At 48.5% G+C, this 24,660-nt stretch overlaps 1 protein-coding gene across 3 annotated transcripts in view; it reads right to left on the bottom strand.

Moving 5' to 3' along the window:
• PAK5 (p21 (RAC1) activated kinase 5) overlaps positions 1-24,660 on the bottom strand; it is a 148,852-nt gene that overhangs the window by 27,119 nt on the left and 97,073 nt on the right. For all 3 annotated transcript variants that reach the window (XM_058021736.1, XM_058021734.1, XM_058021735.1), the window contains exon 2: positions 5,397-5,611. In XM_058021736.1, the coding sequence (XP_057877719.1) occupies positions 5,397-5,611 (215 nt within the window). The remainder of the gene's footprint in view (positions 1-5,396; positions 5,612-24,660) is intronic.

The raw sequence follows: 24,660 nt of genomic DNA, 5'->3' as shown, positions 1-24,660 counted from the left end.
GCTGATCAGGAACTCTGCTGTTCAGAGCACCAGAAACTCAAAACTGTAAGAAAGAACTGAGAATGGATCAGTTAAAGCATCCCAGGGAGAGGTGTTCCCTTTGGGATGGGATGGGATGGGATAGACTGTTTCAGCTGGAAGGGAGCTACAACAATCACTCAGTCCAGCCTCCTGCCCAATTTAAAGCCTGCTATTGAGGGCATTTTCCAGATGACTTTTAAATACTGACTCTATTGTTGAAATCAACTCCACAGGCAGCAGAAGTGTTATTCTAAAGGACCTACATAAAACATATAATTTTCTGAAATCAGACAATCAGAAATAAACCCAAAAGTTTCCTCTGTACAATGTAGAACACACAGAACATATTAATCCAGTGATAAAATTCTTAAGAACTCCTGAGCTGTGTGCTTGCACTGATTCATACCTGTGGCTCATTTCTATTTGTGCAGTGATTAAATTCCTGCAAGATTACACAAAGCTGTCAGCTGGGCTCTTCTCACACCGAGTCAGCCACGGACACTAGATGGCACATTTGCACTGTATCTGGGGGGAACAGGGATAACTGTCACTTACAGACGCAGTAAAACAAATGGCTCTCACAGGTGAGGCATGATCCCTTTGGCAGAAAAGCTTCCATTTAAACGTGTGGCAGCATTTCCTTCCAGGAGCACACAGCAGCAAATGCATTCCCGTCCAGTGACCAAAATAAATGGGAACTGGGGCTGTCTTACAGGCCAATTGCAAATCTGACAACAACCACTTGCAGATAGAGATAGAGAAGAGCTGTGGCTGGAAGGGCCTCCTGCCTCCAGAGCAGGGCTGACATTAAAATCTGACCAGGCTGAAGGGCTTTGGCCACTAAATGTTGCCCTCTCCTTTCCAAAGGCTGAGATCCCACAGTCCCCCCTGGCTGCTGCTCCTGCCCAGCCGCTCAGCCCTGCTCCATGGCACAGCATGTTCCTGCAGCAGAGGTGCTGTGTGCCCTGTTCCATGGCAGAAGATGTTCCTTGCTCTAAGAACATGTTCCCTGCACCCAGCTCACGTTGCCTGCACCCAGCACATGTTCCTTGCCCTGCTGGGAACAGCCCCTCAGCCGTCCACAGCTGAGGCAGCACTGAGCTGCCATGCAGAACCTGCATTAACAGCCCAGGGACTTTCAGGCTGTGCTTACAGGGAAGGCCCACGAGATGTCAGCAGCCCTCCAGGTCCTGTCCTGGCAGGAGCTGTCAGGGGGAAATCAGAATTTGGGAGGCTGAGAAGAGAGGTCAGGCAACGCTGCTTTGCCCATCTGCTCCTATGCCCCTGAACAGCTCTGTATTCCTAAACCCCCCTGCTCCCGGCCAGGCATTTCACCTGTGCAGTTCCACACGGGGGTTTCCAATGAAATCTGGACGTTTCTGGCTACTCAAGCCCGCACAAGGACCCTCACTCATCTCCTCTCTGAGGTCCTTGGCCACTCAGCACCACTGTGCACAGTATCCTCCATCTAAGCAAGGACATGTAAATGTAGGACAAAAATGGCACCTTAAACGAGGCTTGAATGTCAGTGTTGGGAAAATGTGAGAGGCCAAACAGGATGGGGAAGAGAAGTAATTGCCTTTTTTCCTTCTGTCTTCATGCAGAGTGAACAAAAACTTTGGTTTTCATGTCAGAGCTATTGGAAGGGCCACAACCAATTACTCATTTTCTTATTTTTCTTTCTCTTTGCAGGAGAGAGGCTGAAATGCACCAGTAGAAACTTTGAAAAGTTTAAAAAATTAAAGCTAACTCACCAGGATTGGGGTCAAGGATTGAGGCAGAAGTGAGAAAAGCTAAAGTTTCAAGACAAACCCTACAGAGCAGAGCTGTGAGATACGAGGATGGAAGGCTGGGAGAGAAGCTGGCAGCCCTGAGGTCAGTCCTCCACTGCAGATTCACTGCAGAGGAAGGAGAAGGTCATGAGGAGGCCCCAGCAGGCAGAATCCAGTTTTCTGGAAGTCCCTACATGTTTAGCCAGCCAAACACTGACAGCTGCCTCCCTCCTTTCTCAAGGACAAACTCAGCACTGTCACTCTCAGGTTGGGAACCCTGGTCTTGCTGAAGGTGAGGATGGATGAAACTACCCAAGGCACCCACAAAAACAGCACTGGAGGCCTGACACATGGAGCAGCACAGAGAACTAAAGGATAACCCCAGTATGGTACTTCTTCAGGAACAAATGGCATTTTTCCCTGTAGTAACTTGACAGAAGTGAGGATGCTCAGCTGTTCCCTGCACCAGGAAACATGGGAAGGGATTTTAACAAGTCTTCAGTGCCTCCCTGCTCCCACTGACAGCAGCAGGCATTGAAGAGTGTTAATGGAGCATCTTTACACAGGCAACGATGAGCTCTCCTGGCAGAAATCCCCAGAATAAAGGTTCTGACGTCTGTTTTCCTGGTATTTTGGATGGAGTGGAGACGCATTTGCTTGGTTATTGATTCTGAAGTTTCCAAAAATCAAAGGGTGGTACCAGACTGGAGCTTCTGTGCAGCACAAAGGCAAAGACAAGGCAAGCATGTTGTGTGCTGAGAACAAACAGCAAAGCAGGAGCTCCAGTACACATGGAGTAACTGCAGAGCACTGAGGCAAGGGGACCAAGAGCCCTGGCAACAGCATGGCAGCCTTTGAGAAGCCTGTCTGAAGTACAGGCAGACACAGACTGCTCACATTTTTCATGCAGGGATGTTTTCAGCGGAAAATGAGCCTTTTTTCACCCCCTCCTTGTCTCTACCCCTCAAACCTATCAAGATCACTGCTGTTCCACTTGTCATGAAGTTTTCTGCTGTGCTGTACTTGTGCTTGCACCTGAAATACACAATGCTCTGCTGGTATCTGGGTCAGCCACACCGAGAAGGGGAATCCCATTACTGTCTCTGGTTGGTTTTGAAATGAATGACTCTGTACAGGCAGCTCAGGCTGGCATTCAAAGGCTGACATTCCACAAGAAGCAGCTGCCACACGTGTGCCAGAGCTCCAGGAGCCTTTCAGACAGAGGCGGGGGTGACATCCCCCAGGGCTGACATCCCCCAGGATGTCTGGGAGCACAGAGCCAGGGCTGACATGCCCCAGGATGTCTGGGAGAGATGCAGCAGGGACAGTATTTATCATGTGTTGGTTTCACCCCAAGGCAGACACTGTGCACCCTCAGATCTGCTCTGCAGGCTGGCAGACAAGCAAACAGCCCTAACTGAGAGAGCTGCAGGGAAAGCCTTTCCCTTGCTGCGCCTCAGCTCTGGTGAAGCCCCAAGGAAGCCAGCACCAGCTCTGTTCCAGAAGCAGGATTGGGCTGTGCAAATCTGGCTCCCATCTGTGCCACTCCTCCGCCACCCAGCAGCACCACTGGGAGGAACACTCCTGCCTCACAGCACACACACTGTCAGTACTGAAGGAATTGCATGGCAAAGGAACTCAGGAGCACATGGCAGCAGGGTTCCAGAGCTGCTGCAGGACTGAAACCACAGCATGAGCTAACTCTGGTCAAATGCCCCAGCCTGACTCAGCTCTGTGGCTCAGGGCACAGCTGTGCATCTTCTCTGCCCCACATCACTGCACTAACTGAGCTGTCAGCTGCTGTGTGGAACAGAGCAGTTCTAAACAGCACTGAGATCTCAGAACCTTTGCTTCCTATATTCATGAACTGCAAGTGCATTTTAAACCTACAGTTCTCAGGGAAGTTAGGAGTGCCAAATACCCTTAAAACACTGTAGGTACTGGTGCAAGTGCACACATTAAAAATTTTTCTAAATTAAATGTTTATGCTGAACCAGTTTAGCAACATTAAATATTCTTAAAGTGATTGCAACTCAGCTTCTAAGTTAAGCTGTATCAAAACAAAGCATGCTAACTCTTAACAAATATGCATTAAGCTGGTATCTTGCAATAGAGTTAAAAGCCAATGCTCAGGTGATATTCAATGCCTCTTAGCTGCTATTAAAACTTTGTAGCTCTGTTATGGAGGCCCATTTCAATTACTCATATGCAGAGCCCCGACACACAGGCAGAAGAGCAAGAATTTACAGTTTCTTGGAAAGAACCAACAGTGATTTTCTGTACTTCCAAACGTGGCAATTTCCCATCTGGGGCTTGGTCCCTCACATATGTTATTTCAGTGGGACTTGAACCACCTTTGCAGGCCAAGGCCCAGAGTCATATGATCTTTATAGTGCTGAGAAAAGTAATGCAATTTTATACTTTTTAAGCTTAGGGATTTATAGCTCCAGAACTGTAGGAAAGAGAGGGTATTTCTGGAAGATAATAAACTTCTTTTTTCTCCCCCCATTTTAAAACATCTTCATGTATTCATTCCAAACATCCAGAGATATTTCTGGTGTTAAGAAGAGCTGTGGAACAAAGTTGCTCTCCTACAGCAGCAGGAAGAAGATTACCTACCTTTTTCCTCATTATTCTGGGCCACCATTATCAGCAAGATATTTTATTACAGCAAAGAAAAAGAGAGAAGAGCTTGATTTTATCCCCACTGTCCTGCAGCAGCAGCCAGCAGCCCTGATCAGCAGGTGATGAGTGCCCTTCCTGAGCAGGCAGTGAATGCAAATTTAGCAAAGAGCACTTAGCAAATGTAACTACAGGGTCCATGCTCTCAGGATTATCTGATTTTCCCTTGCTGCAGGAAAATCCTCATGAAAATGAAATCCTAAATTGATTCTGCAGCTGCATGGCAGGGAAAGGTGCATGGCTGGCATCGGCTGGGATCAGCATCTCACAGGTGTGATTCACCTGCATGTCAGGATGAGCAGTCCCAGAGACACTGCACAATCAGGGGCAATTAGTCAGAATCCTGAGCCTGGAATCCTGCTGGCTCCCTGCCCAGTGCTGCTGTACCCTCTAAGCCAAATGTTCCTCCCAGATGAGCAGCCTGAGCCCCAGGCCATGACCCGGGCTGTGTCACTGTCCCATCCCCAGCATGTCCCACCCCACTGGTGGGTGCAGTCAGACCCTCCCCGAGCTCCTTGCCCAGCTGAACAGGCCATTTAATTTCCCTCCTTTGGTGTACATTTCCCTCTCTCCCTGGCTCCAGCCTGCCTTTGCCTGAAGCCCTGTTGCTGAATTAATTACCAAGGAGCTGTGTGCTGCAGAGGAGCAGCATTGGGGCCTCCCCTGGGACCTGGGGCTGTTTCCTCTGCAGCCCGGCAGTGCCAAGGCTCAGCCCTGCCAGGCCTGTGACTCAGGCTCTTCAGAGACACTCCTACCACTTTTACACACACACAATTCCTTTTTGCTGCTAGATGTTTGCATGTGCAGCTCCCTCCCAGCCATGCCGGCCCCCTGGACAGTGCCATGCTGAGCCCACTCGTGCCGGCCCTGCTTCCTTAGGGTGCATCAGGGCAGTGACAGATAGGCTGAGGGCTGCAGTACCTTCATAGGAGCCAGCTGGATGGGGGTGATGCATGAGGGATCCACCATGGGCTTGGGCCTGTTGGCTGTGTCTGCCAGCAGGCTGTGCCACTGCTGGGGCAGCCCCGTGAACTTCTGCTCCCGGTGGTCAAAGCCGGTGTGCACCCGGTGCTCGAAGTTGGAGGGGCCGGAGATTTCCAGCCTCTTCTTCTTTTTCCCAAACATGGTGGAAAGATCTGCAGAAAGGAAAAGGCCACATGTTTACACTCTGCTGTATCCCTCAGCCACAGTCTCTGCTTCACAGGGAATTTCAGTAGACGCCATTAGCCAGCTACCCCATGAACTTCCCTGCACACACTGAGATCTGTGTGAGGCAAGCGCTCCCCTGACCTCTTTCTGGGAGAAGATTTTAACAAATGAACCTGTTCAGAATGCCTCATGAAACAAGGGAATTCCCAGGAAAGCAAGCCCCAGGTGCCCCTTTGTGCTCCTCTCTCAGTGGTGCTGCAGGTTGCAGCCCATGGGAGCTCCAGGCTGGGAGCAGTGCCAGCAGCAGGGACGGCCCTGCTCCAGGGACAGCCCTGGGTAAGGGGTGAGCTGTGCCCTGACACGAGGGGGAGCAAATGCAGGCACAGCTCTGCAGCCCTGACAGGGATAAGGCACTTGCCCACCCCCCTGGCACAGGAGATAGCCCATACCCTGCCCAGCTGCAGCAACCCTTGGGCTGGTGGGTCCCACCCTGAAACGCAGAGCAGCCTCACAGTGCTACTGAGGCAAGTCCAGAGCTGACTGTCTGGAGGGCTCCAGAAATCTGAGTGCAAGGCAGGGATAAATTCCTGCTCCCAGGGAACACACAGGGGCCCTGTGGCCTGTCAGTGACACACTGTCCTGTGCTGGAAAAGCTCTCTGCCTGCTTTTTCCTCCACCCTGCTCTCTGGGCATTTCCAGCAGGGCTGGCCCAGCACTCGAGCAGCATCTGTGTGAAGCAGCAGCAGGGTGAGGAGGCTGGCAGCTGCCCTTCTATCACAGCTCTAAAGGTGCTTCCCTGACTTTGTTCAGGATGTGGAGGGGGGAAGCAAGGAGAAGAAAATACAGTTGTGTTGCTGCTGCAGCTAAGGAAGGATGCAGTGATAAATCAGACATTTATTCCACCCTCACTGCCTTTTACTAGTTTATCTAAAGATCAAGTCCATTATTCGAAAATTGATTGCTGGCTGCATTCTAAGTCTCTCTGTGTATTTGTAGGTGATTGTCTCCTTTGAGCATATTTCTTTTAGACAGAGCAGACTTGGCCTCTCTTTGCAGGTCTGATCTTCCACACACTTCTCTCTGGCTTTCTGCCCTACTCTGAACTCCCCAAAGTCTCCTCTCTTGTGACAGTCTCTCTCCAGCTCTGTCCACTTGGGTATCTTCCTCACCTTCCTCTCCCAGAACCTCCAAAAAGACACATATCAAAGTGATGACATTGTAATACAATCACTTTGAGATGTGCCTTTTTTGCTTTCCCAGCATCACAATTGTTTTGTTTCTCTTTGGTGCACGTGGGTACCGTGTGGCACTCACAGCCACACTTCCAAAGCCAGGGTGGTGCTCTCTGCCCAGAGACTGCCCATGTGAGCCCTTTCCAGCTCAGCCAGCAGCAGCCCCAGCCAGGCAGTGCCCCAGCAGTGCAGGTCCATGGCCCTGCATCGATCCCACGTGCCCCAGGGACAGGGATCCATGACACTATTGGAGGAACATTTTACACCATCAGCTCCGGACATGTGTTTTTTCCTCTGATCAATGCCAGCATTTCCCACAGGACTTGCATCCCAAGGCAGCTGCTTCAAGTCCTCCTGAGCTCCAAACACCACTGGGTAACTAAAAGCCCATCAGGGGCACAGTGCACACTGCTTTTGAAAATGAACAGCACTTTCACTCACCAAGACAGCAGCCAGCAATCACCTCCACTTCACTGCAAAGCCCAGCCAGCCTCCCTCAGCACAGTCCCCTCAAAGAATGTAACATACACAGCAGTCACGAGGGAGCCTCATTTCCCCTCATTACTCCTAAGGAATGGAAACGGTGCTGCCTTTTCTAAACATCCCTGGTAAGTGACTCCATGCTCTCCAAGACATCTAAAGCCATTTTAGGAATAACCAAGTGCTTTGAAGAGGAATGACAGAGCTTTCCAGGATGCTGGATAATGTGTGTGTGGCAGAAAACTTCTGAAATTCATATCAAGAGCACAAAATGTATGACATTCATTCAGGCACCCTCCCATTCACACAAACCAGCAATCCTCTCACAGTTACTAAGAACCCCTAATTTCCTAATGGGATTACTTGGGAAAACACCCCCAGAGAGGAGGGCAGCCTTGCTGAGAGGCCTAGGGAGGAGGGAGGGAGCAGGACAGCTCTGAGAGCTGCCCCTGAGTCACCCCCACGCAGAGCACTCACCCTGCACTTAATTCCTCCTGACAGCTTCCAATGGGGCCCTGCCTGTGCCAGGGCCCTCAGCAAGTGCCAGCTCTCTGTACAGCTCCTCCCGTGCCCACTCCACAGAGGAGAGGAAATGAGAGGCACTGTACCTGCCACGTGTGCTATTTTGGTAGCACGAGCACAGGCAGCATGTCTGTGCTCTCCTTGCCAAGGGACAGCCTGGCTGCTCCAGTGGCACCTGGCACGAGGTGACACTGGGGGGGCACTGCTGATGGCAGGGGGGCTTGGCTTTGGGGGAAGCAGGAGCCACCCCTGCAGTGCTTCTCTGGGGCAGCTCTGCAGGAATCCTGCACTCACTGTGGTGCTGAAGTGATGCAGCACATGGACTCTGTTTGTACCCTCTCACCCCAGTGCAGAACTGATGCAGCACATGGACTCTGTGTTTGTCCCCTGTCACCCCAGTGCAGAACTGATGCAGCACATGGATTCTGTGTTTGTCCCCTGTCACCCCAGTGCAGAACTGATGCAGCACATGGATTCTGTGTTTGTACCTGTGGGGCCTGCAGGAGGCAGCCCTTCAGTGCAGCAGACAGTGAGCTCAGGAGCAGGACAGCAGGACACCTAACCAGTCTGCTGAGCCTGTTCTGCTCCAGGCTGCCATGCCCAGGTCTCCTCAGCCCACAGCCCAGCCGTGGGACAAGAGTTAGGGATGGCAGAGCTTCTGAACCACAGCCATGATGGGAAAACAGGGACAGAACACTCACCAGAGGAAAACACAGTACTGGGTGGTCACAATGAGGCTTCTTTGTGACTGCCCAAAATATGACTACTGAAGCACCTGATGAGCACTCAGAACCTCTCCTGGGTCACCCACAGCAGGGCTGGTCCCAGATACACCACCAGGGAATGGGGAAGGGCAGGGACAGCGGGAGACACGCGTGAGCTGTGCTCTGGGCATTGTTACCCAAAGCCTTCCATAACTGCAGCACTTGCATTACTGTGTCTGTGCCCAGGAAGGAGCAGTGCCAGCCCTGCTGAGCAGCTGTGCCACAGCTCCAGGGGCTGCTGTGGGCACCAGGGGCTCAGGAGCCATCACTGCCACTGCCCTTAGTGCTGTTTCTGTGGTGCCCAACAAACCCAACTCCATGGCCATCAGCACAGCCAGACTGGCTCCTCTCACTGCCCTGCTCTCTGTGCACAGCCATAATTCACTGACACCACAGAGCCAGGGGCTCCCAGGCTGCTCCACACCTCAGCTACAGACCACAGCCCCACTGAGGACATTTCCCGAGATGATGCCTGTGCAAGGTGTGAGATGTGGACCCCCAAATGACAAATAAATCCCGTGTCAGCTCCTGCACTCACTGTGCTGCCCCCCAGGCCCAGCTGAAGGCTGTTCCCAGCCAGGAGCCCACAGTGGAGCAGGAGGGGGGCAGTGCTGCCCTGGGTGCCCATCCAGGCTCTGCCAGGGTGAGCTGGGCTCAGCACAGGATTTCCCACAAAAGGCTGAACCCTGCCAGCTCACACAGAGCTCACAGGTTTGTTCACATTCAGAATTTTGCCCCATCCTGGGGTTTCCAGGAGCTGTCTCTCTCCTGTATGTGAGACCAGAGCACACTCCAAGACTGATGAGCTGAAAAGCTGAAAGTCCAGATCTGTGTTACTGCCCTCAAAGAACAAATGTTTGCATTTGCAGCAAGTTAGATCCAAGGCAGCAGGAATAAAATGAAAAAAAGAATTACTTCATCCTGATGTTAATGGTATTCTGTATCTTTTATCATATCCTAAGAGTAACTCAGTCAGCTACAAAGTAAGAGAACTCTGTTTAGCTCTGCCCCATTTTCTGTTCCCAATAAAAAAGTCAGAGCCAATTTTTGCTCCCCCTCCAAATAGCTGCTCTTTAAAAAAAAAAACTACAGAAGTTGGAAATACCTTTCATGTCTTGTAATCTTGAAAACTGCCAGTGTTCCAAGGGTATCCCTTAAGCAGCGACAACGGCCCTTGCCATCCCCCATGTCCCCAGCTAACCCTGAGCAAAGATCTGTGATGTTCTGCCACACATAAAAACACAAGTCAGGACCTGGAATAATGAAGTGAGATGGGAATTTTCACTTTGCAATGGAAGTTTCATTGACTCTGCACTGTAGCTGTGTAAGCCCTGTGTCCCACTGACCCCAGGAGCCCTGAGTGCTCCCTGTGACCCTGGGGCACCCTGGCAGCCTGCAGGGATTTCCTACACACACCTCACTGCTCTGCAGCACAGTCCCCCTCAGGAGGGGCTCTGTGCTCCTGCCTGCCCAGCCCAGCCTCATGTTTGCCTTCAAAAGCAGCAATTAGCTCATTTTCAATTAGGCAGTGCACACTGCATTAAGCCTGGGAGCCTGCATTTTCTGCAGGGATTCCCTGTGGTTCCTCAGCTGAGCAAGCAGCAGCAGAGCCCTTTTCCCTCGTGGATGGCCATGTTATTAACATACAAATATTGCCTTTGTGCATGCTGAGCATCCTCTGTGAGCCCCAAGGGGGGAGCAGCCAGGGCTGTGAAAAGGTCCTGTGCAAAGGCACAGCCAAAAAACCTGCTTACAGGCAGAAGCATTAATAAAACGCTTCATTTTTAGGAAACCTGACAGAGACACAGATTGCAAAATTGTGCATGGGGAGATGGGTGCAGGTTGCTTTCTTTTGATACTTTTTACTTACTAATAATAGTTTTCTGTGCCACAAGGACCCCAATTATTCCCCTCCAGAGCAGTAACACATCATTAGCTCTGGTGGCTCTGTTCCCCACTCAGATTAATTGTAACCTTTCCCCATACTTGATCCTAAATGAGGGAGCATGAATTGAGAGGCACAAATTCAATTACCGTGCCAAGGCAGCCTGCAGAGCCAGGGCCGCAGACAATGCGAGCTGGGCTGAGACTCCATCTCCAGGAGAGAGGCAGGGTGTGGGATGGGCTGAAGGCAGCACAAGCCCTGAGAGAGGTCTGGGAGGGAGGGAGGGAGAGGTGGAAACCATGCTGCCTCTCCTTGGCTCACACTGCTGTGAGCTCCTGCTCCTCAGGCAAGTGCAAGGAGACCAGCACATATCTGTGCATCTACACACCAAATGTACATTTCATATATTTACTATATTTAACAAAACTGTTAAAAATGAGGAAAATTGTTTGGTTTTTTTTTTCTTTAATAAGGAACAATAGCTTTGTGTTTCCTTTCTGTCTAAGGATGGTTCTGAGCTTCTTGGTAGGGACCCTCTGCTGCTGGCTGCAATCAGAGCACACACTTCTTTTGCAAAAAAAAAAGAAGCATGCCCGTGACTGCAGGCTTAGGTTTTTAAGAAGAATTTATCTCTGTTTTTAACTGAAAATACAGAGAGCACTACCCTATTGTTCAGGAGATAAAACCAGAAGCTACACCTGGAAAAGCAGAGTGAACTGAATAAGAACACAATAAAGTTCATGGAAAGACTCTTAAAAACCACACTGGTTTCAGGTCAGGTTTGACTCACTACTGTGACAAAAGGAGAAATCCTGTTTGACTTTCCACATTTAATATTCCTAAATACTTTCCTATCTCCCAGAGTGTCACTCTGGATGGACAGGATGGAAACAAATGGGATTGACCCCAGAAGCAGGGAGCGCCTCAAAGCAGAGGCAGGTGGGCCTGTGGTCATGTCTGGTATTTATTTATGAAGTTGCTGCGAGAGGCAGAGCTCATTACTGCCTCAGACACAAGGTTTTTCTGTTTTGCCACAGGAATGGACAAGGTGCAGGTGAATGCTGGGTTGGTTCACCTGCCTAATGAGGGACCCCATCTCCCGTGATCCCTGCTCATCCCTCTGCTCCTCATTATGATCTGAGCATCTCAGTTCGGGAACAATACAGAAACACCTTGGAAAGTGTTCCCACACATTCTGCTAATGATGATTTTACACACTGCCCCTCTGGCAGCAACAAAAAGGACCTACAAATCCTGAACAAACCAAGTCAGCTCCCATTTGGAGTCTTTTGCCATTCTGCTAAGCTGTTCTGCACACAAATAATGTACTGACAGAAATTAACCACCGTGACCACTTCGTTTTTCCAGACTATTCTTTCAGTCCAATGAAAGTACAGAAGTATCATTTTCAGTGCATGCCCTGTGAGTTTCAGAATTAAAAGCTTGGTGATCAATAGGATTCAACTTTCTATCATGGATTTTCAGGGTGCCTGGTATTTTTTGGAGATGGGACAGACCTCTAAGTTGTTTAAGCACTATTAAAATACATGCCTCAATCATGGAAAGAGATGTACTGATGGACCAGACCAACAGAAATGCCTCTTTGCCAAAGCCCCTCATTTACCCTGCAGCATTCTGCTCATTTCTGCCTCAGGTCAAACCAGCCAGTTTCTCAGAGTTTCTATGTCACTGCTCAGTACAACAAAGCACATTTAAACAATTACAAAGAGTCCAGGACCTGTCACTGCCCATGGCTCTTTTCAATCCACAATACCTTGTTTATGGCTGGAAATGCCTTCATTTGGCACAGCACAGCAGTGTGTCCCTTGATAGCGGGCCCATGAGACACAGCTAATAGAAACGCACAGTGGAACAAAAGCCAGGGAAAAATAATAACAAAAGCCCATGTATGCTTGCAGAGAAATAGTAAAAGCTGGTACAGAGTGGCCAAACTGGGATTGATGCACTCCAAGGAACAATGCTCATTCTTCTTACTGAAAGCTACTCTTGTAGGAGACTCATTTCCACACACTGACTGACATGTGCTCTCCTAATTTAGCAGTCCTGTGATTCCCAGGGGATTTTAATGCTCAGTAATTTTCAGCTGAGTAGCTTAAATGCATATATTGTAGTCAGTCACTCTCTATTATCTCATACACATGCACACATAAATAGCAACGTGGAGACAGGGTTTGTGCAGGGAATTAGTCTGCAACAGCTCCGGGCAGATTAAAGAGGAAACCCCCCCTCAGCCCCCAAACCCCTGGAGATAACTCAAACGACTTCTATCCCTAGCAAGTGAAAATATTCAGATTTGCAGAAGCAAACAGTCCTCTGGGTGCTCAGCTTGAGATAATTAATGGTATTAACTTTGTAGAAATGCTGGACATCCACAGGGAGAGGGGATTAAATAAGGCACCCATTAAACAAGGCACCCTGAGTCTCAAGTTACTGCTGGAACTTCAGCTGTAAATTATTTTTTTCTGAGCTGATATTAGCACTATTTTAAGACAGTTCTACACTGTTCTATATTAAAGGATGCAAGTACTCTATTTGTATGTTTTCAATTAGAAAAAAATACTCAGGGAAGGAAATACTGTCAAGAATGAAAGGGATGATATATGAGCAGAGAAGAGTGAGCAGAGGGCTGACACAAACCTGCAGAAAGTATCAGAACAAGGACAGTGAAACTGTAATCCTGAGCATCAGTAAATATGGACATTCCTAGGCTGGGGTAACTGTAGGAGAAGGACTGCAAGGATATGAAATTCTGTATCTGTCAATAGAAGAAGACAGCTTTTGCTTGGAAAAAAAGGAGGCTAAATGGTTCCTAGGTTTAGAAACCAGCTGACCTTGAGCTGGCTGGATCCAGAGCTGGACGCATCCATGAACAGAGATGATTTTACAGCCCTCAGAGGTGTCACAGGGACAGGTGAGATGGGACAGGAGGGGACAATGCCTGTGACAGCACCATACACCACTGGAGCAAGGCAATGACACTGGGGCTCTGGATTTCACCTCCTGCCACAGCTCCTCACTGCTATGTTTGCATTCACTTCATTTTCCTACAAAATCATTCACTGCATTTCCTATTTTACTTCTAAAACAGTACAGGCTGTGCTGGCTCTGAGGAACTGCTCTATTACCAAAACATTTGTAGAAAAGGTTACTTTCCAATGAATGATCAACAGCAACAGATGCTTCATTATTCATTCATCATTAATGGCAAGCCTCTCATAAGAATATCTTTAGGATGAAACACAGGATCTGACCTGTGTTGCCAAGAAATGGTGCAAAGTCAGTTTTATTTGGTATGTCAAAAGCCCTTTAAAATGCAAACAAACAGATCTATAGATAAATGTATCCACAGTGAGTGCCTGCAGGATGGAAATCATGCCTGTTGTTATCACTGCAGGTTCCCGACCCTTCTATCTGGTTTTAGTCTGCATTGCTGTAACTGAAGGGAAAATATTTCCACAGTCTACAATACATCACGGATGTGGAGAGTCTACCTTAAATTTTTATTCCTTACATATTTCCTTGTCTTTTTTTTTTTTTTTTTTTTTTTTTTTTTTTTTTTTTTTTTTTTTGTTCCACTATGCATTGTGCTGGAAAGCTGGTCTGAAAGTCAATTCTTATCCTATTACCTACTGAGCTGCTGTCAGGCCATACTCTGTTTCCACATTAAAAATGAGAACTGATCCCTTGAAGGGTTTCCAGAGCTCACTGTTTATCGCCTTCTTCAGAAAGGTTACCATAAGCTCTTTACACAGAACATGGAATGTTTATAAAGCTCTGTCCTCCTCCCCCTGGATAATCCCCAGTGATCAATAATTGCATCTGAGGAATTCCTCAACGCTGATTTTACTTCAGAGCCAAGCAGCCGAGCCATGCAGAGTTTGTGTTCTGCCACCTCAGACAGCAGTTTGGAAATGCTGGGTCTGCCCTTCCCTTCATGCCTTCTCTCTGAAGCTGATAGCAAAGTTTTCACACCAGACACAGAGAAGCAAACAAAAACTACAGTGAACTGAATGAAAGAGCCCACATGTTTTTATTTCAGTGCAAATCCAGCAAGAAGAATGCTACTGTAGGTTTTTATTGTTTCCCACCTTTTGAATACCAACAACAGCAATGGTTTTTGACTGCAGAAGGTTTTGAGTTACAGCATCTCAGATGCCACCAGTGCCACCTTCCAAGAGTGGTGCTGCTGCAGGAGGTGGCTCCTGCCCCTTCGTTCTGAGCAAGGATGCACACACGTGAATCACTGCATTTTTCTGGGCCCAGCCATCCTCTCCAGGCCGTCTCCAGGATGAGAGGTTCCCTCTGAAATGGTCCAAAAGGACCCTTCCAGCCTCTCAGCAGAAAACCAACAAGGGAAATGTTTTGCCAGGTAAGTGAGCAGCTAGGATGACTCCCAGGAATTTTGCTCTGGAAGCACCAGGAGAAGCTGCCATGTGACTGTGTGGATGAGCTGATGCAGCTCCCAAACTTGCAGACAATTAGGTTAAAAAGCCACTTGTCTCTCAGAAGAAACACTTCTGTGGAACAGCAGGGCATCATCCCTCCCAGCCTGCACTGAGTGATCTCACAGAGCTCTCCAGGCTCTGGCTGGGAAAACACCATCCTGACAAGGAGCCTGGGACAGAAGGAGGCAGCATCCTCCATCCTCCATCCTCCATCCTCCATCCTGCCCAAGCACTGCCTGATACATCTCAGGAAAGCACCATCCTGACAAGGAGCCTGGGACAGAAGCAGGCAGCATCCTCCATCCTCCATGCTCCCCAAGCACTGCCTGATATATCTCATTTACCACTGAGGGGAGATGCTGAGGCCATGCAGAGTGGAGAACTTGGCCACCATCTCAGCAATCAGTGGCTCACAGAGCCCCCAGGCTCCCATCCTGCCTGCTGAAATGGTGCCAGGGACCCATCAGACCCCAACCCTCTGTTTATAGTTAAATACATGTGTCTGTGTTTAAATTTAGCATATTTACATCTGAGATTGCAGGTCCTTCTTCAGGGCTCAGCATCAAAAACTCACCATCAATTAGAAGATAATAATTACCAGAGAAGGACATCTCTGCATGGTGACTCTGGCCGCATTCACTGCTGTTTCCAGAGGCAGGGAGAGTCATTAATTCATTCAATCCCCACTTCGTTAGGGAATGACTCCAACAAAGCTGCTGATACAACTGGGAAATCAAAAGATGAGCCAGGAAGTGACTGCAAAAAATGCATTAAGGGAACATGTGTGGGTATGTCAAGTGACAGGGCCAGAGTCAGGACTTGGGGAAAAAGGCCTGCAGAGTCACTGGCTGACAGGGAAATTACATGTGCAGAAGGAGCTCGGGTCCTAAAGGAAATATTTGCTTAGCAGAAAAAAAAATTATAGTTTCTGTTCTAATGAAATATGCTGTCCTACAAAATTTCTCATTTAATTCTCACAGTTTCCCTCATGCACTTAAGCAGGGAATCACACGAAACTCAAAAGCTATTAGAGATATAGTTAACCCCTCAAAAATGTCCATTTTCTCAAGTTTTGGACACAAGACTCAATAAATACCCTGGAATGTTCTGTTTCAGCTGACTTGAAAACTGTGTGTGCTCCAGGTGGGCATCTGAGATGACTGTTTGCCTCATGAGGCAACAGGAAGGTTTCAGAAAGGTGACTTTAGGACAGGCACAAGACTCAAATTGTCCGAGACACCACAAGAGGATGACCAGAGCATCTTTCTGTGCTCTGCTCCTGTAACTCAGTCTCTGCACCCCTGCACCCTGTGCCCCCAGCCTGGTGTGACTGTGCCCAGCCTCGAGCTCAGCCACACTGACAGCCCTGGCTCTCTGAATTATTCCTGCCTTCTCCAGGATGAAGGCAGGAACATGTCCTGAACTGCTTTTAAAATGATTATGCAAAGCACAGTGAGCTGTATAATGCCTTTTCCAATAAAACTCCCTTTCAGTACTCTGACAGCAATCAGCTGTGTTATTATAACCATTCTTTCTCCTCCTATCACTCAGGCTGAGTGTTTTAAATGGAAATAACATCATCTTGTCCCCCTGTGTTTCTTACCTGTGGCATGTCCTTGCAAGTAACCAAGCTCAGGATGCCAAAAGCTGAGGGCTCAGCTCACCCACACAAGAGATGTGACGTGAATAAATCAGTGCCAGGGCCATGTGAGCTCCTTCTCCCTCCTTAGCAGGGAAAAGCTGATCTGCACTGGAGCCACCATGCATTACACTGCCATGGTACCATTTCAAACATCAGCTCATCCAGGATATGGATTTGGTTTCCAGAATACCAAATCTGCAGCTGGCTATCTACAGGGAAATGAAAAACCCCATGTATATTTACTAGGGTGCTGTGACACCTCTTTCACAGGGTTTGACTTACTGCAAAGGAGTTTCAAATCTCAGAGGAAATCCAGAATTCTGAGAGCTCTGTCCTAAGTGTCACTCACAGCCTGGTGAGGGCAGATCTCACTCCTGAGCACCTGGATCCCAAATCACTCCCAGAGCACAGCTGGGTACCTGTGTGTTTCATACCTCCCCAAAATTCAAAGCTCATCTCTCTTTTCCCCACTGCAGAGCTGGCTCATCTCAACCTTGGGCTTTCTGGAGCATCATTTGGGTCCTGGTGCAACTGCTGTTGGCTTCAGGAGAGGACTCTGACCCCAGGAATAGCCACCAGAGGAGATGCCACTTCTCTCCCCCTCCTTTGCTGCCACCATCTCCCATTCCCAATGGAAACCAAAGTTCCCCTTCATCGTTATTTTCTAAGCCAAGATTTTGTAAAGCTGGAAAAAGACTGAGCTTCACATTCTCTGGTTTGAATCCAGCAAGGCTTATGCTCATCAGAAAAGGAAAAGAAATCAAAGTTTCTGACTTGGAAACCCTCTGAGCCAATATTTGTAAATAAAGTCTAATTGAATTAGCAATATATGTATTTTTCAGCTGTCCAACTCTGAGAGAGCACAATCCCAATGGGATGAGGCAATCACGCTGCTTAACATGCAAAATCACTGCTCGCCTACCAGCCTATTAATAGGTGGTTTTGTAATGCACAGGAAAAGGCAAAGGAGAAGGACAACAATCTGAGCACGAGCATCTGAAATGCTCCACTGAGCTCTGCTCCAGCAAACATAGGGAAAGACTTTTTTCTCTTTTCCCCCTCCAATGACAGTTTGCAGTGCTGCTGGCATCCATCACTTGTGCAAAGGCAATGCTTCCACACTTGGCAATAATCAGAGCAAGGCAATTGTGGACGGGGAGGAGGAACTGCAGGGTTTTTTCCTCCTGGCTAAAGGCATGCTTCAATCTGAACAGCTCCAAGGGAACTCAGTAGTAGCTTCCTTCTCCATTTCCCCGGCCCAAGCAGAGCCAGGACTCCCTGCAGACCTTCCATATCTTCCATTTCTCTTGGGCTCTGTTCAGCTGTGCCTCTGCTCCGTGTGCTGAGCTGGGGCTGGCTCCCAGAGGACTCATTCCATCAGCTCCTGCCTGTCCTTCCACACCACCCCTTCCTCACCTTACGCAAAATAACCTTCCACTCTTCATCTCAAACCCATCTCCACTGCCAACTCTGTCCCTGCTACACCGCCACCTCGGCTCATCAAACCAAATGCATCCCACTCTCCTCTCTGACTCACAGGCTTGCTGCACAATAATACAGGACACAAGAACTGTCCTCAACAGGAAACTCCTCGTGGGAGCAGATAAAAGGATTTTCCTTAATGTAATCATGAACTGAAATCAATAAATACATGGCAAGGCAGTACAGAGGCAAACATGGGCATTGCAAGGATTAGGGAAGAAATTTATATAAACTATGGTGGCAAGGACAGAGTAAAAAGCAAATACAAATGTAAAAGACACAAGTAGAATATTAACATGGCAGGTTTTAGGACAAGTGTTACACATTCTGTATCTCTATAAAATCAGCTTTTGAGAGTCTAAGACATTAAGGCTTATTCAGAGTACATTGTTTTACAGATGAGATATCACCAGTCAGTTAAATTGCGGGAATGAAAGTGGGGGTTTAATTCAAGCTTCTCTAGGGAGGAGATTTGTTTGAAAGAGGTCAATTAAGCCTTCCACTCCAGTTAATCCCTTCTGTTTATTTTAAAAAATCTGGAATAAGGGAAAAAATTACAATAGGCCAGCAAAGCAAAATTTTCCTATAGATGCACCAAAACAAAAACCTGCAGGTCAGCTTGCTTTTAGCTGGGAGAAACACAGGCAGAAATTGCAATCAGTCTGCATTTCATATGGATGCATCACATGGAGATGATTCAGACCAAATTATTCTCCAAATTAGCTTTATGAAACACTCTCCTCCAAGGAAGGCAGCAGTGCCTGGATTGGTTTTGGTAGAAGTTAATGTTTTAACTTACAAGTCTCGTTTGCAATGAGTCTCTGTGGGGAAGAACAGAGGGCAGAAGAGAGTGGACCCTCAAAGAAACCATTTCCATTATTTTGCATTTTCCTTCAGAAGTCAGCAGCTGCCCCCAGCCCTCAAGCTGTTAATGGCACTATTTACATGTATTTCCCATATATTTCCATTCCCCACTATTTACATCTATTTCCCTCAAGCTTCTGAGTCACCACTGGTCATTTAGGTCAATACATTTGTTTCTTCTGCTCTTGTGGATATTGAAGGGTTTCAATCATTTCCCCCTCTTTCTTTGCTCCTACTGCAAGTCCTTTCTGAGCTTCCCACAGCAAAGCAGCAAAGGCCAGGCAAGCCCCACGCTGTGCTGCCCATCTGCTTCCCTCTCTCCCTCCTCCTCCTCCTCCTCGGCGCTGCATCCGCTCTGTGCGTGCCTGCCCTTTGTGAGAGCCCTTCTGATGTCCAACCTGCCATCCTGCTGAGCCAGGGCACGGGGCACGGGGCACGGGGCACAGGGCACAGGGCACGGGGCAGGCAGCAGCACCCCTTGCAGAGCCAGCCCTAGAGCTGCGGTCACTGCTCCCCCAGCACCCAGCTCCTTGCACTGGGCAGTGATGAGCCCCAGGGTGCTGGGACATCCCCAGCAGCCAAAGCACCATGGCCATGTCCCTGCCCTGGCACCAGCTGCACCCAGGCTGCTCCCAGCCCAGGGACATCCCCAGCAGCCAAAGCACCATGGCCATGTCCCTGCCAGGGAAGTGTAGGAGCAGGGAGGGCAGGGCAGGAGGCACAAACACAGGGATCATGCTGGGTTTCCCTGGGAAGACAAGAGCAGCACGAGAAGTCCATGTTAGTGGCTCCTAGAGGAGGGGAGGCTAAGCCAGAAGGGACAGATGCAATGGAGACCCGAGCAAGGGAGGAGAGGCAGGTGAGGAGCAGTTCAATCAGGGAGTAGCTTTGACTTGATTCAATACTAGGAGAGGAAAGGCAGCCCAGCAGCTCCTGGAGGGCAGGGAGGAGGATCTTGTCAGCCATGAAGTGAGGGAAGGTAGCACAATTACTGTGGCCGCTGCTGCTGCCTGCTCTCCTGGCTCTGCCCTCTGTGCTTCTCCCAGCACCCTGATCACTCACAATTGAGTTAATTAGACACAGAGCCATCAGCTCCCTTCACAAATTCATAGAATTCCTTTGGGCTCAGCTCTTAAACCCCTCTCTCTTCTCATGGAAGCAACACTTGATGAGATCAGTAACACACCATCTCCATCCAGAGCCTCAGGAACATCTCATTTATTCAGGAGCCATTAAAGGGGTTCACCTTCTGGTAAAGTACTTCACCACATTAGAGTACATGTGCTTTGTCCCATGTTCTGCCTTCCTTTAACAGGAAAAATCTGCTTTCCCAGCTGCCTCCATGGAAACAGCAACTCTGTGGTGCTGGCAACGCTCCAGGCTCGATGGGCTTGGTTCAGATGTGGAAATCTGCATCTCCTCATTGCAGAGTGCCAGGATCCCAGAGTTCAGGTCTCCTCTGGCTGGTTGGACAGCACCAGTGAAGGTCCTGTGGGTTGGATCTCACACCCAGGAACATCAGAGCAAGCCTAGTGCTAGGGAATGCTTGGGAGAGAGGAGGAGCAGGCAACGCTTTTAACTCGGTCACTCATCACCTCTGGCAGTGCTTGTGTGGGTCCTGGACTACCAAAGCAGCTCATGGAGATGGAGCTAAGTGCTCAGCTTCCCTTCTCTAATGAGCTTTGAGACCAGACACCCAGGAATGTACAAGAAAACAAATTTCCTCCATTTGCTTGCCCTTGTGCTCTGCTGGGCAGGGCCCCTCATGCCTGGTGCATCCCCCAGCGAGGTCACAGCCAGCAGCAAAGCACAGCAACACCACTGCACTCCTGGGCTCCAAAGGAGGATAAATGGCTCCTCTGGGCCCCTGAATCCCCTAACCTGAAGCTCTCAGACTATCAAAGAGGATGTGCAGCAGCTGCACAACCAGAGCACAGGTAAAGAAGGGAGGATTTGCCCTCTGGCTTGGGAAAATTGGTCCCTGTGCAATAAAACACACAGCTCTTCTACAATCATTAGTTCAGCTCCATCAGCCCCAGGGCATGAATCAGGCTGTGAGGAAGAGCAGCTCTGCAGGAATCTGTGCAGAAGGAAAAGCCCCAGCCCTCTGTGGGCCCGTGGCTGGGGAGCTGTGCTGGGGCCACGTCCCTCTGCTGACAAACACCAGCAGAATGGGGCTCGGGGACAGCTTGGGGTGGGTATTAGGGAAATGCAAAATCCAGCAGTCCCTAACTGCCCTCCGGTTAGCAGCACCTGTTTAAATTGCTGTTGTTAAGGCAAAGACACTGAAATTGCAAACATAAACAATAAACACAACTGAGGGTCGCAGATGCTGTAGCTCTCCACCAGCAAACACTTTACTTGCTGCTAAACATTATTCCTCTCAACACAGGAACAACACCCATGGTGGCCAATACCCAGCAATCAGGGGGTTTACAGGAGGGTGCCCTGCAAGCAAGGACAGAGCTGGTGAAGAAGGAAAACTGGTGACAAAGGCCCCTGGGAGCTCATGAAGGAAAGGCTGAGAAGGGAATTCACCATTCTGCTAGGAATGATTAGAAACAGTTACGGAGAGATGTGAAGAGAGACCGAAAGAAACACCCAACCATGTGTCAGATGAAAACTGAAATATCTCTTTTTAACAAAAAGGACATGGCGTATTTGTCAAAAATACTGTTTGGAGAACATGAAAAACAGCTGCGGCGGAAGAAGCAGGCCCAGATGTTTGCAAGGTCTCATTGCAGGCAGGGAATTAACAAAGCACCCTTAGGAGTCTGCTCAGCACCACCTCCAAACACTGCAGCATCAGTGTCCCCCAGTGCCCCTCCAAACACTGAGATGTGCACACAGGCCTGGGCCAGCACAGCTCAGCTCTGCCTTTCCTTCTCTTCCATCCTGCCCAGGTTTGTGGCTCAGGATCCCAGAGCCAGGAACGTGATGAATGCCAGCAGAAAGAGGAGGTATCTCCAGCAGGACCAGACCCAGTGGACCCCAAGGAGTCCAACAGGAGTCCAAGACCCATCCCCATCCCCACTGACCCTGTGCTGGGTGTCAGGAGCTCTCTGTATCCCGCAGGATGAGGCCCCATGGGTTGCTCCTTGGCATCCTGCCCTGGGGAGTTATGCAGATCATTCAGTCCCATCAGCAACAATAAATTCCATGAGCAATGGTATTTCCACACGCAGGGAAAAACTCTGCACACGTGGTAAAAACACCACTTGTGCAGGCAGGGGAAAGATCTGGAGTCAACACAGTGCTTTACACATCACTGAAGCTCAAGTAACTGCAAAATCTGGCCCAGAATAGCTTTCACTTGGTTGTGTGCTGGTATTGCAGAGGATTGTTAAAACACTCCACTGAAGGAATGATGCTGATTTAACTCTTTGGGGGGCTTTGGCTGAATTCCATGTGCTGGATGCCCGAGAGCCCAAGGGATGCCATTCCTGCCCAGAGTGCAGGTGCTGCTGCTGGCAGAGCTGCACATGCCAGGCAGCCCTGCCCGGAGCACTCAGTGCCTGCATGGACAGAGCAGGGCACCCCGAGTGCCACAAGCCCCCTCAGCTGCAGGGTCAGGGGATTTGACCCCTCCACCCCTGGGCCTGGGCATGACTGCAGACCCCTGAGACCCCTCCCCTCCCCATGTGTGACCATCACCACGGGAAATCACAAGCCCAGAGGTCTGTGGAGGCACAGATCCTGTCTGATGCTGAGGGGGTTAAGCCCCAATCCTACACACACACAGGCATAACTTTATTCCAGCTGTTTGATCTCACAAGGGTTAATGAAGCCATTCCTGTGCTCAGAGCAAAGCAAGTAGCAAAGTCTGCAGGACCAAGGTCTGGTTTTCTCCCCTGAGGTAAGAAGTTGCTTGTTTTGCCATTGGTTTTCCTGGAAAAGCAATCATTTTTTTGGAGCTGCCCTTTGCTGCAGGTTCTCACTATTTTGAACCTTTTCAAAATGCCACTGCTAGAGCCACTTTATAAAGCACCAATAAAATTAATATTAAAAATGACTTTGTGCATAATTCATGGCCTCTAGAAACCATTTCTTATTCCGCTGGCAAACCAGCCAGTGATGTATTTTCCATTGCTTTCTCATTTTCCCAGCTGTGGAGCAGTGATTTGGGAGCAGCAGAGCTGTGCTGCACGTGTCAGTCAGACAGCACCCAGAGACACCCAGAGCCAGCACTCATCCAGGGGCATGGATGGGACATCCAGCCGGGACAGGAGGCAGCCCTTTGCCATTGGGGAAAATCAGGGACTTACTACAGGCTTACAATCAGGCTGAACCAGCTCAGGGGACAGCCTCTGTCATGTTTGTCCAGGTACAAAATGTTCTCCTTAATCTTCCTATTTGTTTCCTCTGGATACATTAGCCTGAGAATTCATGGCAGCAATGTTTGAAAAGTAGTGAATTTTATGCAAGTATTAGAGAAAACCCCTGGGAAACATTTAGCAGAATAAACTCCAGAAGTGGTACCAGAAACATAGCTTGTGCTATGTACAGCTGTGGTATGAGCATTCACTTAAAGTAATTACATTAAAGAGTTGAAATATCTCATAAGAACTGTCTACAATATGCCACAGAGAAAGATACATAAATCAAATAAAAAAAAAACCCAGATGAACATCTAGGTCTCATAACTGCTCAATCCTTTCAAAATAAATCCAGGTAAACATTAAATTTTGTACCAAATTAAATACGTTCAAGTTGATATTTAGTAACAGTCAGCTCTGAAGCCCCTGGTTAAAATAACGACTGTAACTTTAAAATATTGGTTCAGACAGGCCATACTACCTAATCTGTGATTTATACCACATTGTGGACAAGATCTCACACAGAGAATCCGAACGAGATATAAAGAGACTCCTGAAATCTTGAAGCTTGAAGGCCATTCTTAAAAACAGGGAAAAAAGAAAAAAAAAGAGAAATTAGCTCTACTTAGAAGTTGTTATTATGGCAAAGCAGTGCCCAGTGTCTCCATCACCTCAAACCTGAACATCAGGCCTTACCAACATTCCCCTGAACAAACCAATAAGCTCTACCCCTCCTATTCAGCTTTAAGCAGTCTAGCCAATGCTCCTAATGTAGGTTACACCAGAAAGGGAATATTGTCATTCCTTCTCAAGAGATTTGAAGAATGGAAACACAGAGTGGTTTAATTAACGTTAAATAATCAAATTCAACTTCATATAATTAAATGTAATCACCTATCAGAGTTAATAGGCCAAAAACTAGAAATGGCATGAGAAGAATGAGAACTCCAGTTTAAAAGGTCCCAGAGTCAATAACATGCTTATTAAAGCACTGAAGTTTGGAATATGTGCCAGCAGGAAAATGCAGTATTGAAGACCCACACCCTTCTCAGCAAAAGGCTGCCAGGAGCACAGCAGAGAAGGTAAGATCCTGGAAATTCAAGCTTCAAAGACTTTCCAGGCAGAAAAACATCTAACTTTGGAAATTTCATGAAGAGTGAAGGCTGAAAGCAAGATTCCTGCAGCAAGGAAGAGAAGACTTGGGAAGCCAAGGATACAAGGTGATGTGCACATGACAAAAGGCAAAATTGCTGACAAAGATTTTGCTGGAGTCATGCAATGCATCCTTGGTGACTCCTGCAATGAGAGGTCATCACAAAGAGGCTGGTGGAACATATCACAGAAGCACATGTAGGAAACCTCAACTCTTAGCTCAAAGACCCC

The sequence above is a fragment of the Melospiza georgiana genome, chromosome 3 (assembly GCF_028018845.1).
Source record: "Melospiza georgiana isolate bMelGeo1 chromosome 3, bMelGeo1.pri, whole genome shotgun sequence".
In the NCBI taxonomy this organism is placed as follows: Eukaryota; Metazoa; Chordata; class Aves; order Passeriformes; family Passerellidae; genus Melospiza; species Melospiza georgiana.
This window is presented reverse-complemented; position numbering and strand designations above follow the sequence as displayed.